This window comes from Phascolarctos cinereus, unplaced genomic scaffold, assembly GCF_003287225.1.
Source record: "Phascolarctos cinereus isolate Bilbo 61053 unplaced genomic scaffold, phaCin_HiC Scaffold_5;HRSCAF=322, whole genome shotgun sequence".
Lineage (NCBI taxonomy): Eukaryota > Metazoa > Chordata > Mammalia > Diprotodontia > Phascolarctidae > Phascolarctos > Phascolarctos cinereus.
The window spans coordinates 86,043,665-86,060,101 of NW_027555958.1; the positions used below are offsets into that span (position 1 = coordinate 86,043,665).

The 16,437-nt window shown below is 35.8% G+C and overlaps 1 protein-coding gene across 1 annotated transcript in view; it reads left to right on the top strand.

Annotated features, from left to right (window-relative positions):
* Nucleotides 1-10,823, top strand: part of PDE10A (phosphodiesterase 10A) — a 394,215-nt gene extending 383,392 nt beyond the window's left edge. Inside the window, exon 23 of the mRNA XM_078155052.1 lies at nucleotides 589-10,823. Coding sequence (XP_078011178.1) covers nucleotides 589-709 — 121 coding nt within the window. The 3' untranslated portion in view covers nucleotides 710-10,823. The remainder of the gene's footprint in view (nucleotides 1-588) is intronic.
* Nucleotides 10,824-16,437: the final 5,614 nt, after the last annotated feature.

A 16,437-nucleotide genomic window follows, 5' to 3' on the forward strand; every position in this document is an offset into this window, starting at 1 on the left:
GTTGCTATAAGGTGCAAACTGTTTACCTAATTTTTTTCCTTTCTTTGCTCTGGTATTACTTCCAAACTAGCTGCCTTCCTTCATTGCCCTAGAACAAGGCTATTAATGATACCATTAATCTTGCCATTCACTTTCAAAACTTTTATAAAATTTAATCCTTTTTTTTCCCCTTAAAACAATTCTACAGAGTGGTACCCTAAAACTTACTAAGATATTTCAGAAGGGAGGGAGTTCCTGGAATTACCCAAAGTCTTAGTACTTCTTCTCTGCAATCTTAAAATGATAAATCTTCAAACTCCTAACTAAATCTGCTAAAATGTTTTTTAGGAGTTCCACAAACTTTGATTTTCTGACCTTATTTCTGTAATTCCAACATAGCCAAAGCTGGAATGACAGGAAGAAATGGTCTGACACTCCTTTCAGTGTACTATGCCACTGACTGTAGCAGTAAAGTTTATAACTGACCTACATGTTATTTGTAAAATAGGTAACTCTCCAAATTGTAATACCTAGTACCTATCTGTAATATCTAATCATGAAAACCTTTTTTCACATTCATATGCCATTTTTACTTTCTTTGCATTCTAGGGATAATCTTGGCCAATGGGAGAAAATAATTAGAGGAGAGGAAAGTCTTATATGGCTTCCAAACCAGACAGGAACTCCAGAGACCTCTAGCTCACTGCCTTTGAAGATTGATCAACAATGATTATTAGTTTTTGCCTGAAAGCTTCATCCTCATCCCTCTCTTTTTTATATTATTTTATTTTATGGAGGGAGCATGAAACAGAAAAAAAAAGCCACACCTGCTAAGTGGGACAACCTTTTCAAGGAAAGTAACATCAAGGAGATATCTCAACGGGATGACTACCTACCAATCTCATCTGTGATGTACTGTAAACAGTGAGAAATGAGGACTACTCATGTTTTGGGATCAGCTGTCCAAGTAAACTCCATATGACTTGCAAAGTGGCCTTTTCTTAGGGGCTTTTGCTGAAGCCTTAATTTAAAACTGAAGAAAATCATACCACGGGGGTACTTTTTAAGCTGTAGCTTTCTAGAGAAGGTTTAAAATGGTACTTTAATTGTATTGTTCTTTGGCAGGCTTTCACAATGATGTTGCTTGGAAGTTCTTGGTTATGAATAGGAATTTTTACACATTACTATGGTGAATGTGTTTATGTGTGATCTACTTATAATCAGTTTGACCTCTAGCAGAAAACCTAAGCACTACAGCTGTCACTGAGGCTCCAATACATGGAGTTTCTTTCTGCAGTCAAAAGTGCAACCAGTTTCCAAGTTCAGAGCTCTAAAACCCATTTTAATCAGTGATTCCAGCTGACTGTTGCATGCCAGGAGTTGCAAGTTAGGAGAGCTTACTTTCGAGATCATCCACTTTCTTTTTTCTAAATACCAAAACTTAGGTAGAACCTTGAACAAAGTCTTATTCACTTCATAGCAAACCTAGAAATAATTTATTTTTCCTTTTTTTTTAAGTGGTACTAGAGAATCAATTCATCTGGCCTTCTCACCTGAAGGTTCAAATTTAGTGGGTGTATTGAGAACAGAAAAAAGAAGGAAAGGGTATAATTTCCAACCAGCTTGCCCTGTTGATCACAAATGTATTCTCTTTTATAGTGAGAGAATCTTTTTTGTAACCAGTTTCACAAATGTCCATTTTCAGACACATTTCCCAACTCAAAAAATACTCGTGCAAATGGTCTCCAAATGCCAGACATTTTTTTAAATTCACCTACTGATTTACTGATAACCAGAACTTTTGATCCACAGCTTGCTTTGCCCATTTGGCAATCTTCCTGTGAGACAATAGTAATGCCCATGTATTTCTATCAACATGTACTCATGGGAGCAACACAGAAGAGCCACAGATACCTGTTTCCTTATTACTACATAACAGTTTTGTAACCAGACTTCCAAGTGGAAAGATCCATAGGTTTTGGTGGCACATTGTTATATAGTCTTTTGTTGAATTGAAAATCACTGTTCATGATGCCAGTTAAGAAAAGAAAGCACAACTCCAAAACACTTTGGACCAGATCTTGTGTGATTTTTGAATAGTTTACTAAGGGGGTATTAGCCAAACACTTTGTGAGTGCTGAGGGACATGAGTTATTAAAGATGCTGAGAAAACAATTAGCACAATGCTACAAGCTGACCCAAAAGGGTCAGCCTGCTTCTAGACCTGACAGGCTTGCTTAAAGTAAGTAACATTCACCTAAAAAGAAATCGGAGTATTTATTTTAATTTAATAAGTTTTAAAATACTCTCTTTATAATATGAATTACACTCACATTTTCATATGTAGAGGAGCTTTGTGTATTAAAAGTGGAAAAACATAACTTTGTAGAAAGACTTAGAAGGTTATTGTGAAAGTAATGAGATGGAGTTCACAAGTTGCCCATGAAAATCTGTCTCATTGCCATATTACTGAGCCACCTCCCCATTTGTTGGTTTCTGAACCTCACTTTCCAATTCTCCAGTCTCCAAGTCTCTCTAGAATTCCCATTCCTAGTTCACCTGTGGAATCTATTTCCCATAAACCAAAGGAAACACAGGAGCACCACTGTGATTACTGTGATTAAAGAAACAAAATTGATGTGTTAAGAAGATGATAAAATCCAATTTATTCTTTGAGAAGAGCTGTTTTAAAATTTATGGGAAATTTATAAAGTCTGAAAAGGGATTGTATCAAAATTGAGAAAAGCCTTAAGTACAAAGAGTATCATGTACATAAGAAAGCTTTGTAACAGCGTCCTACAAGAGGGCTTCACTCCTCCAGGAGTAATTTAGTGATTTTTGTCATCAAGAACCAATATTAACAAAGAAGAATTCCTCAAAGTATTGTATTTGAATTAAAAGCTACTGAAGGAAGCAAGTTGATTGTTATCTCTCAATCTTAGAAAAATTTGGCTATTTCTCTTTCTGACAGTCAATACTGAAAATAGTCTTAATCACTTTGCTGTAGGTAGCACGGGCACTTCTTAGGTAGAGAATCTCATCGGTAGCTATGAAATCTAGATTTGGCTGTTTGTTAGCTGATTCTTTGCAGATACTTTCCCAAGAGATAGAATTTGGCAAAAAACCAAATGATAAATTGAATACTACTTTAGGGCATTCCAGACTACCAAGGTCTCATAGGCTTGTCAAAAAAAATTTTTTTTAACTCAGATACTGTAATATTTGGTTAACATGTTTTGGAAAAAAAGCAGTCCAGGGGTGTTTTCATGCTTTGCCAGATGTTGTCCCAGTACTTAACAGGCAGGCTTGCTGATCTGTGTTTCCCATCTTTCTCTCAGCTCTTAAAGGGCATTGCAATGCCTGTAGCCAGCCAGATGCCTTTTATTACCAGAAGTTTTGATGTGCTTCTCTGTAGAGGAATACTTTCTATTTGGCCAATTTTCCCTTGTGGAATTAAGGACATTATTAAGGACATAGCTGTGGATATATGGAGTGTTTCAAAGCTTGCAGAAAATTATATTGATTATGATGAGGTATAAATCAAGCAGTTTTCTTGTCACATAGAATGTATCTCATACTATTTTTCCAGGTGTTGTAAAATTTATGGGTATCCATGCCAACTTCAAATATTAAAGTCAGACAGAAGGAAACCCTAAACTGAAAGAGAGCAACATTAGCAATTAGCCTTTGAGAGAGAAACCAGGATGAATTAAATGTTTGCTCTAAAAGAAAATGGAGCGTTTTCTGAGTAACAATTGCTAAACTGCCTTATTCATCAACAGCACAAAACAAAACAAAAAAAAAAACCAATTGATTGTGATCCCTGGGCCCAGTACAGTTTGACTTTACCTTTGAAAATCCGAACCCACTTCTCTTCTTCATCTCTACCTACTTGTCTAGCCCTGCCATTAGTCTTCCACTCCAAATGAAAAGGGAAAAAAAATGTTTCTATGAATTATTTCTACAGCCAGTGCCAGAGCTGCAAAAAATCACAATGAACTTGAAGCTAGATTTTTGTTGGAAAATGCCATGCATTCTTTGGGATATTTTTAATTTGAAATAACCAGGTCCTAATGTAGTTTAAAAGCCACACTCAAGCACATTCAGCACGCTGGTGCATAATATTGATATTTGGTTATCATACCATCCAAAGCATGTTAAAGAAAGCTTTTTCAGCAGGGTCTGTATAGATTTGTGTTTGCATATTTTCTGAAGTGATCTTACTTGTTATTAAGAGTCCTAATAGGGCCAGACTGTTCATTCATACTGCTCTCCCCATTCTCCCCTCCCCCCCCAAAAAGCATAACTCACAACTCTTCCCTACAACTTTACATATTCATTATGAATGAATGAAAAAGTATTTATAAACTAATTTGTCAAGAACTGTGCTTAGCTGGCTGGGGAATGCAAATAGAAATAAATAGTCTCTTCTCTCTAGGAGCCTATACTTTAATTGGAGAAAATAGCACAGAAAAGATTGTGAGTTTGTAGAGAGATAAAAAAGCCAGGACGTCCTATGGGTACAGTAGTGAGGGCGATGTCCAGGTCTAGGGTTCCTTAGACCACATATGTAGGTCCGATACTACTTCCCAGGGTCTGTAGGGCATAGATGGTAAGAGATGCAGGAACTTAGGGAATAGTAACACAGTAATAGGTGTTATAAAGCCTGCTGGTGTTCCATCTCATCAGGAGGAAGACAGCATTGAACACTCATCTCACCCATAAGCTGCCACAGCCCATCCAAAGAAACTGTGTTCAACACTAACAAAAGCTTTTTAACGGGATAAAAATGGTTGTTTCATGAATAGGGTGATTCTCTTAATAGTCTTTTATTTAACTTCAAACATTCCTGTATATCACTTATGATTGTAAACAGTGGACTGGAGGCTATTCAGACTGAGTAAATTACGCAGAACTGTGACTTTAATTAAGATGTGATCTTGTTGGGTTTCAGGTGTGCACATAAACATTAAGTTCTGAAAATCTTATATTTCAAATGCAGACACTTCTACTCCATTCTGTTTGCTGACTAATGCTTTTCCTTTATTCACAGGCTAGATATGTGACATATATTGCAAGTTATTAGCCTGACCTAACATCATTGTAAGATGCAGATTAGCTGGAATGTGCCATCACTTGTGATTTTGAGAAGTTTGGTCATAGGAGGAGGTTGTGTTATGTTTACATTCTCACAAGTATTACTTTTATTCATAAAGTACTTTTCCACTGATGTCTTTTAACACGTTAGTCTGAGAGTAGTACTGTTGACAACCGATGCAGGATAGCCTTCACATTCATACTTGATATCCAGGTTCTGTGAATTGCTAAATGTATTAGGGAGATGAAAGTTGTTGCACTATGATAAAAAAATGAATTTTTTGAAAATGAATTTTTATGATTCTAAATTAAGTATATCAAGGAAGTAAACCTTTGGGTGGGTGGAACAAAAAGACACTGGCTTTCCCACAAATATTGTTTGAACAATTGGTTGTTTTAAATTCCCACATAGCATTATTTTCATTCAAGTTCTAATGTTCTTTTCTCCTCTAAATCCACAATGACAAAGAAAACGTTGTAATGTGTATTTGAGAGTTCTTTTTACCCCACAAGTGGTAGAAAACTGGCATCCAAAAGCACATTACACTCAATTCAGCTGGTACACTGTGTTTACTGAAACTAACGCTGAAAGGGAAACACAGAAGCTGAATTTGAAGAGATTTTGGAGGAATTTGAAGAGAAGATGATATTACATGTCAGTTTTCAGCTGATATAATTAAATTGTATATTTATAGAAGCCTAATTGGAGGGATTTTGTTCCAGTTGTAAGCTAAAATGTTAAAATATGTGTTATTTACATACTCTAGTAAGCTTGTTCTAAAACATCATGTTAATTATATCATGGCATATGGCACTGTAACATTTATTTCTTCTTGAGGCACCATGATACAAAGTGCTGTGAGATGTCTAAATATCCTTTTTGTGTATCCCATCAGACATTTGAAGCTTATTTTTCCTTATGTGTGTGGACTGTTCTATACGTAAACTCCTTTACTTAGTTACTCAGCCAGATTAAGTAAAAATGTTCTGTAATTTGTTCTATAGAAGCCATTTCTACACAAGACCCTCACTTGCTCACCAGACCTGTCCACTGAAAATAATGCCCTTGCCTAAAACACTGTGATATAGTTACCATGATGTGCAGTGATACAGTACATTCATTCTGTCTGGAGACAGAAAATTGCCACCCCTGTCCAAATGAATCCTCAGCCAGAATTGAGAGTCCCTATCCCAACCTAGCAAAGTAGATCACAACCTGCTGGTGGTGGTCTACATGCTGACCAAAAACTGTGCATGGATGTCAAATTGGGTATGTGAGGCATCAAAATAGAGAGATGAATAAAAAACTATTTGGTGTGGTAGATTGATCTGTTTCTGAAGGTCTGTTGGGCTAGTCTATCAAGGAGAAAGAACCTTAAGGTAACAACATCCAGTTTTACTACAGTTCATAACTTAATGAGCTAAAAATGATTTTCTATGTATGACACAAAGAAATCTTTGTACAAAAATATGCACAGTGCAATAATTTAAAAAGGTCTTAACTTTGCATTTATAAATTATAAATATTGTACATGGTGTGTAATTTTTCATGTATTCATTTGCAGTCTTTGTATTTAAAAGAATCCTTTATTGTTATGTTTGTATAATAGAACAGTAATCATTTATTATGATCTAGGCAAGTTGTAAATAAATTCATAAACCAAACTGCCAGTATGTATGCATATATGGGAGTCCTGTTGGGAACCTATCTTTGTTTTACCTACTGGCCTAAAGCAGCAAGAAATCTTTGTGGATATGTAATTATACATATAAAGTATATATACATATATATATATATATATACATATGTATGATACATAAAATATATTTAGAAATGTTCATAATTTTAATGACTATATTCTTTGGTGTGAATATTACTGAATGAATACAGAGTTTTTTAAATATCATTTTTCATGTCCATCTTTTGCTCTCAATGGCGGGGGAAAGATTATAGAGACTTTGTATAAATTTGTATTGATTAGAGGGGAAAAGGAGAAAATGGTAAGTTTGTTGCTTAATGACAAGTTAACATTTAGTCTACATGTATTCTCCCTAATCATTTATTGATTTTTTTTAAGGAGAAACCTTAAGCATCCTTATTGTTGTAACTTATATTTATATATCACTTTCAAAAGTATTTTCACCTCCATTATCTCATTTAATCCCTTTAACTGCCCTCAGAGATCCAAGTACTATAGCCCTTATTTCACCCAGGAGAAAACTGAACAGTAGAGGCAAAAGGGGCCCATGGCTTTTAAATGGCCTAGTTTGGACTTGTAGGTCCTGGGCCAATGCTGTTTGCCTTTTCTGGTGTCGGTTCTTTGAAGTGCTAGGTCCTGGAAAGTGAATGAGCTACTCTTCAGGTGACTTGGAAAGTGTAGAGCCTGATTTAGCCAAGTAGGATTGTTATTCCTTGCATTATCATTGCAGAATTACAGTTAATGCAGCTCTCTAAGTGCCTGATCCCATTTAGGAAGTCAGTAATTGACTCATTTGGCAAACCCTAGCCCATTCAATAATCCATTGAAATAAATCATTTTGTAACTGGTAGGCGTTAAATTAATTTCATTGTGTAAGGAAACAAACAATTATAGAAGGAATGAAAGCATAGCATTTCTTCATCCATATTAAAGGGAAGTTTTAGACCAAAAACTCTTTGTGGACGAAGGAACACAGTATCTGTACTGACTTTCCTTAAAGATTTTGCTCGGGTGAGCAGCCTCCTGCACCAAGTAGCAACATCTGCAGTGAAGTCTGTTTTCTAACCTAAAAAGGATGGGGAACAATTTAACTTTGTCATGTGAGTACTCTTTTCAGCAAGTATTAAAAACAGAAATATTTGTTGTCATGAAGATGTATTCCAAGCATGAGTTACTAGGGTTGTAAAGTACAGAAGTACTCCTATGTGACCTTAATAAACAGTGCACATGGGGGGCAGCTAGGTGGCGCAGTGGATAGAGCACCGGCCCTGAAGTCAGGAGTACCTGAGTTCAAATCCAGCCTCAGACCAAACACTTGACACTTACTAGCTGTGTGACCCTTGGGCAAGTCACTTAACCCCAACTGCCTAAAAAAATAGTGCACAGGCTTTGGAGACTCTCAGGGGTCTATCAATCAAATATTCAGGAGGAAAAAGGCCACTTTTATTATTAAACGTAAATCGATACAACTTTATTAATTAGGGAGAAATGTAGGTAACTTACAACGACTACCTTTTTAGCCAGTTAATATTGAGTGTACTTAGTATAAAACACAGCACCAGGCACTTAACATATATCTCATAAGATCTCTCCCCTTTAAGAACATACAAGACATTGAAGTTTTCTTGTTAAGTACACATTTCATTTATAAGGCTGAATAAAATGTTTCCTGTTTGTGAGTATTTAGAGAGAAAACCAACTCAGTTTGTAAACGAATTTGCAATCAGAGGACTTGGGTTCAATTCCGTGGCCCCTGTGACTATGTTAAATCACTTAAGTTCTCTGGCCTTCACTTTCCCTTCTCTTTAAAATGAGTGACTTAGACTTGTTTGCCTTTGAAGCTTCCTCTCAGCTTTAATTCCTGTGATTGAAGATTATCATAAGAACAAAGTTCAAGACTGGGACACTGTGTAAAGTCTAAGAGTCTTACTCTGTATCTCAACACTGAGGTTTCTCCTCTTTGTGTAGATCCTGATCTTGCTCAGGATTAAGGAGGCAGAGTAAGGCTTTGCATCAACACCTGCCAGTGAGTGAGGAGGAGTAGCAGTTGCTGAGAAGGGAGCTACCCAGTGGAAAATAGGAAATAATGATACCGTAGACTTGAACTTACAGTCAAAAGTTAGATCACTTTTTCATCTTTGATTTGTTTTTGAAATTTCTGCTTCTTAATTCATCTAGAATAACTGAAAGATGAGGAGAAATTACACAAAAACCTTGCAGACCTAGGAAACACAAAGCATGATATGCAAATGAAGAAAAGACAAATAGGATATGGCAGCCATAGTAAAAGTAAACTTCAGTGTTGATAAACTGGATTCTTTAAAAAAAAAAAGTGGATTTTAGGGATGTATGTTTAAAGCCAAGTTAAAATGGAGGGTATGGATACCATGAGGTCAGTATACATTCAGTCCTTCCACCTCTACAATTCTACAAGATAAGAATTCATTCTATTCAATGTGATGACGATGAGACCATTCAGCATCCTCAGCCCTCCAGTGACTATTCAGTTTTGTTCAGAATACTACATATGACTAAGGTAGAAATGTAGACTGCTACTGTTGGATTTTCCACAAGAATCGAATTTTATTTTTGTAACTGCTTTCTGGTTAGCTTTGAACGTTTCCCCCAGTTAATTTATGATTCATCATGGAAACAGCTTGAAAAGACTTTAGAGGTCATCTGGTCTGATCTCCTCAAATATTGTCTCAAATGAGATAATTTTTGTATTGAAATAGTATTTGTAAAGCATTTAGCACAGTTTCTGGCACATAATAGGCCCTGGATATCTGCTAGACCATCTTTCACTCTAGTACTGAGGCCAAATCCACCATTAATTATCACAACCGTCTGCCCCAGTTCTGCCTTCTACTGTAGCAAAACAAGAAGGCTACTCTTCTCCACAAAAATCCCAACATTTTTAGATTGCTTTGTATGCTTCCTTTTACATTCTATTTTGGGCTAAGTATCTCCTATTTTCGGTTTCTTCAATGTTTCTTTTCCTGGAGTGCTGTCCAGACTTCTTGATTTCCTGATTTAACATCCTTCTAGATGTGTTCTACATCTTGTGTCTTGAATGCAGCAGAATTTTGCACCATTCTTCAAAGGTACTCAGCAGAGTAATTGTGAGAAGCAGTATAGGAACTTTTGTTTTCTATGTTCTAGGTAATATCCACAAATGGGAGTTTTCATTCTGTCAGTGAAAAGGCAGGGCTGGTTTTGGTATTCTTGTGGAATGTTTAAAATATTTTCCTAGTCTAGGCATGAAAAAGGACTAACTGAATCCTTTAAAATTAACACTCTGAAAAGGGAGACATTTGCATCTATTTAGGACAACCTACTTAGGCTATCAAATTAGCACTGTGAACTGGCTGAGTTCTAAAGAACCATTTTCAAGTTATCTCCTTATAAAAATGAGGTGAAATTGATTGATTCGGTTCTATTCTTCTGTTAGTGCCATAGAGGAAAGAAAAGTGTCTTGGTTGGTTTTTTTTAGATTTGCTCTCACTATAAAACTGACTGATCATTCAGGAATAAAACCCGAAAAGAAAGTCGTCATCTTATTATTGTCACAGGGAGCAGTAACCATGTAATTCCATTGAACAGAAGTTAACATATTTGTAATGACTGGATTATTAAGAATGAATAACAGGAAAAACTACACAATTGTCAACAAATATATACATTTGAATGAAACCTACTCTTCAACTGGTTTTAGAGAATAGGATGCACCTCAAAAATGAGCTATAGTGCAGGGGCTCTTAGTACTTGTATTTGTGTTTCAAGGTGCTGAGATTGTGCCGGAGAGGTATTTAAATATAGTAATAAAGCTGTATCTTTCATTTGAAAATTGCTGGGATGTTATGGAAGAACTTTGTTGTCTTTTTCTTTTTTTAAGGTCCCCTGAGTTCCACTCACATGGAATTAAAAAACAATGTTTTCTAAAACTAACTTTGTTGTGTATTTAAAAATAAATATAACTTTTGTGGAAAAGGTAATCTCTTGTGTTATTTTGAGTACCAACTAAATAAATATGAGCAATTGAATACACCTACTTGGCTTGTGTACAGATTAATTTTTGAGGGAAGAACATCAGTGCCAATAGCACTACATTTTAGCCCTGGTGTGATGTTAGTCATAGTTGTGTTAGTAATGGTGGTGGTGGTGGTGGTGGTAGCTAGTACTTACGTAACATTTTGATGTTTGAGAAAGCCCTTGTGTTACTTTATTTCATTCTTGTAATGACATTAATAGCTGACATTTTATATAATGCTTAAAGGTTTACAAAACATTTGATATATCTTATCTCATTATGTACTCACAATATTCCTATAGGGTAGGTACTGTTATCCCCATTTTACAGGTGAAGAAATAGGCCCAGAAAGGTTAAGTGACCTGTCTAGAGTTAACACAGTAAATGGTTGAGGTAGGATTTACACTCAGAGCTTCCTGATTGCAAGTCCAGCACACAATCAATGATACCACCTCACTGCCAACCCTGTGAGGTATGTGCTATTATTATTTTCCTTATTTTGTAGATGAGGAAACTAAGGTTTACAGGTTAAGAGGCTTTATACTCAAATCTTCTTGATTCCAAGTCCAGAAACTCTATCCACTATTACTATTTTTAAAATAAATTGAATGAGGTCTTTCTTAACATTTGACTTGAATTCTTCCTGTTTTTCCCTAAAGAAGAGCATTTTTTAAATGGAAAGAATGCTTTCCTTTTACTGTGTCATGTTACCAGGAAAATACCTCCTAGTAAGAAAAAAAAATTCACTTCTTTTCTTGGGGTTTGTGTGTCTTGCTCTAATAAAAATCGGTTTGTTTTGCTTTGTTTTTCCATTTTCTTTTCTACAGAGAGGAGCCAGGGATTTGTGAGAGTTAACTTCATTGTGGCCAAGCCTGCTTTCACAATGCGAGAGACCTTTCACTAAATAAATAAATTAATAAGTAAATAAATAAATAATCCTTCAGCTTTATTTGCAACAAATATAAATGGAGAAAGAACAGAAAACTCTCAATAAGTTTACAGGCTCGATGTTTTTCTATTTCTGGCACACTGATATAAAAACATTTCTGGACATTCAAAAAGATGCCATGAAGATTCGTAAAAGCCAAACAAAACGAGGCATGCAAAGGCCAAATTACAACTGCAACATTTGGTTTTAGTCTGTAGAAGGTGGCAGTAAGAACTCATTAAGAATTGATTTTGAATGAGCCTTTCTGGAAGGTGTGATTGAAAAGCACTTACCTGTAAACATTTTGGTATGAAAAACGTGGTATTTCTACTTTTTTCCCCAAGAGCAAACATAAAATGGATTTTTAGTAATATTTTTAGATTTTTTAAAGTAAATTTTTAGATTTAAGGCTGGAAAGGACCTTAAAGGTCATCTGCTTCAACCCCTCATTTTACATCTGAGGAAACAAAGGCATGGAGGTCATTCAGCTAGCAAATCACAGGGTCAAGAGTTCAGATCCTCTGTGACACTGATCCTCTGTCCTTCCCTACCTCAAGAGAAGGAGTTGATACTCCTGAGTGACACTCAGAGGTCCAGCCTATTACAAACTAACTCCAAAAAGAAATCCCCTCTTTAACATTCAACATTCAAGACCTTCAGTGAAAAGAAACCCCCTCTGTCTTGAGGAAGGCCAGTTCACCTGTGCACCGCTAATAATCTGATAGCTAGAAAAATTTTCCTTGCAGTGAGCTAAGATTTGTGCCTTAGTTAACATACAACCCCAGTCCCTAGTTCTGCCTTCTGGGCACAAGCAGGTTCAGTTTGAACTCTCATTCAAATGAAGATGTAGCCAGTTTCTTATTTCTTTATTAGTGTCAGTAGCATCAGAATAGTGCGTCCTGCCATTGAACTGGCCTTTTACCTTGCTCCAATCAAGAAGAATCACTTCACTCTCTGTAACTGAAACAGACACTACAGTGACTTTTGACAGGGATGTAGATGCCTAAACATGTCTGTCTCTGCTATCAGGGCTTTTAGTGAAGGAGTGTGCAATGTGGGACTGATCTTTTGTTTGTTTTTTACTAACTAGTATTCAGATGAGGTCTAAGAAGTGATTAAGTATGTATTGGATTGATTTGTTATTTTTACTATAGAACATGTGGGATTTTGCAAAAAGTCATTAAGAAGCCATCAGTTTGTGGAAACAAAATCACTAATCTGCATATCAAAATCAAAAACTAAAAGCAACTTGTCAAGGAGGCATTTTATGCTTTTCTGACTTGAAAGAGTTAATTCCTAAATCATCTTCCTAGGACATCATGATAACATAAAAGCTACCTCTGAAAGTTCCGTTGCTGGGTTTCACATCATCACTCTTTCTAGAAAGCAATACCTAAAAGCCCCATGTATCTTCTCAATTTTTCTTTCTACATTTTTTAAATGCTAGCTTTAATAGCTTACAACTCCAATAAGGCTTTTGATACATTCGGTATATTTCTCTACTTTCAAGGATTGAGCTATTGAGCTTCCCTATATCTTTCTATCTCATTTCAATGTTATTTATAAGAAATCTTCAAGCTCAAACCAATAATGGCTTTGGGATTATAACATGGAATGAGGAAAAAGGGCATTCAAAACTTGTATGTAAAAATCTCAGCCTTCCTAACATATTTGAACAGTTCCTTCAACTAAAGCTATTGATAACTGCTTCTTTTCTTAACATTTGGAACTGTTTAGGAATTGTAATCATTTCTAATAGGAAGTATCCTCAAAACTCAAAATGTTGTCAAAAAAAATAAGTGTCAGAATAAATGGACTCATTAAAAATCTCATTTTTTCCAACTCAATCAACTTTTTATAGTTCATTATTTGAATGGATCCATTATCTCACCAATAAGGCAATACCTCCTTTGGTGCACATCATCCCCCATGTTTTTACCAAGGGAACATGGAGGCTTGCCAATTTATATCCCTCATTCTCTTCATAGGGCTCACCTACCTCATTTTCCAAGCATACATCTTTTGAATATTGTCATTTATGCCACTTTATGCGTACAGTTCATCTTTGATAATATGCTATAGACTATTTATGCCCACCATATGTCTGTTTTCCATTGGTTGACCCATAATTTTGATTCATCAGAGATTGTAGGATTACAGATTATGAAGCCATACATCATCACTGGAATAATACTGATATTAAAAAAGATAAATTTGTATTTTCAGGGCAAGGCTTGGGTGTCATTGAAAATTCTGCCCCATTTTCCAGACATAATGCAACCCACTCTCTTCACCCTATTCAGTTTTGGATTCAATTCACTGCTCAAATCTAAACATTCACCCAACAAATAAATAAATAAATGAATGAATGAATGAATGAATAAATAAATAAACAAACAAACAAACAAAAGGTTCTGATGAACAAGCTCAGTGTACAATTGGTCTGATTTATATATTAATCTGGAAAATTGGTATGCTTCATCTGTTTGGTTTTTCTCACGTGTATTATAAAATTGATGTCATTTGAGTAGTTGTGAATCTTGCGTAAGTACTCCTATATTGTTCTGAGGTTTAATGAAATCAGCATAACATTATCGGCAAACAGCATCTGGAAGACTTCACAATCTGAATACTTATTTTTTTTTGTGTCAGAAATTCCCTTTTGCAGTCTGATGAAACTTATAGATCCCTTCCCAGAATAATATTTTTAAAGGTACAAAACCAAAACCAATTACAATGAAATATAGTTACTAAAATGTTTGTACAAACAAACTCATGGACCCCAGATTAAGAACCCCTGATCCATAGGAAATCCCTTTTTCTATTTGGTCTCTTAAGGTGAAAATGTTTCATGGCAGTGTTGAACACTGTGAACTCATATTAAGCTTGTAACTGAGAACTGAATTAAGAAATCCAGCTGTGGTATGGCCAGGGCCCAGTAGAACTGTCATCTTCCTTATTCTATACTATATTAGCAGTGCAGCATACTATTTTGTTTCCTCTTTTAGCTTCTTTAACATACTATCAACCCTCACTGAGTTAAACATAGATACGCACAGAAAAGTATCCATCCACCTATCGTGTTCTGATCACTTGGGTCAATACAAAGATCAATTGCTAGCTCTTTGAGAAAAGTCTCTAAGATAGTAAATGCCATTTGCTTCTTTCAGTTTTCAGCTGAACTTTTTAAAGTGTGTTAAAGCACCATCTAGAGTTGAAAAGTGAAAATGGCATGTAGTATAAAAATAAATCCTATTTGGTAAGTCATTCTTTTTTTATTCCAAATTTAGAAAACACCAAATAAAATAACTATTTGCATATATGTACTAGTAGGAAAAAAAGAAAGTGGTACAAGCAACTGCAAATCTTATTGCACAAAGCTTTTTTTCTTTGAAATATATATAATGAACTCATAATTTTGAAAGCTAATTTGGTTATTTGTGATTCCTTCTAGTCTTGCTTCTCTTTTCTTCTATGCTTTTAAAATGATTCAATGGTTCTCTTTCATTTCTTTAATCTTTTTTTTTTTTCTTTGGGGGGGAGGAGGTTTTCCTATATCTAATGATCCTCTCCTCCCTAAAATTGAAAAATGAAGTAATAAAAACATATAGGCAAGCAAAATTCTACATATTCCGCACAGAAAAAAAACAAAACACTTTGCATCTTGGATCCATCACCTTGTTAGGAGCTGGATAACATTGCTAATCAGTCCTCAGGAATCATGGTTGGTCATTATATTGATCAGAGTTTTTAAATCTTACAAAGTTATTTTGTTTTGGTTTGGTTTTTTTGTAAAATATGATACAATGTTCTCACCTGAGAAGGTGGGGATAAGGGAGAGCTATAGGAAATTTGAGGAGGGAGGAAAAGATTTGGAAAAGCCTCTGTAGAGTGGGATAGTAAGCTGACAAGGAAGGTATAGTAGGATTGCCTAGCAGCAATAAGGGCCCGGTTGAGGTTCTGTAACAAAATTTTTATGGACTCAATCAGAACTGTTGGGTGATTTTTTCCCCACCTTCATTGACCATTATCTGTGTAGGAGCAAAGGCAATGAATAGTGGAAGTGATCGAAGTTTAAGGCTTGGCTAGGTGTAAACATGATAAGGAGGCCAAGGATTCAAGAAAGGAAGACAGTGTAGATTTGAATTAGTTCACCAAGGAGTCAAAATGGGGAGAAGAAAAGAGAGCACCTCATGCAAGGGAGTTGGCCTGGGAAAGAATTGAGGGATGAAATGAATGATTGGAGGTCATGGTATTGATGAAGTGAGAGTTATGTAAAGGAAGGCAGAAAGAAAGGGGGAAAGCCAGTAGATTATGGTTGGATAGGGGTATTTCAGAATTCTTGAACATGGAGGTGGTAAATTTGCAGGTGTTGGCAAGGTCAAGGGTATGACCATATTTGTGTGTGGCTAAGGTAGGATGGAGAAGTAGCTCGTGAGAGGTAAATAGGTTGAAGAACTGAATGGTTAGGGTATTCATGGTTTTCAGAAAAAGCTAGTGGATAGAAGGAGGAATGGAATAGATTTAAGATAAAGGAAGATGCTTATGAAACAAGCATTCCAGAGGGTACAGTGGAAGGGCTGGGTCAAGTTAGAATGAAACTTTGGGATAGGAGGGTTGAGGAGGATGCGAATGAGAAATCAGGTGCTAGGCAGAAAGGAGTGGGGTTTAGATGACGGTCTACAGGCATTCAGAGCCACTGG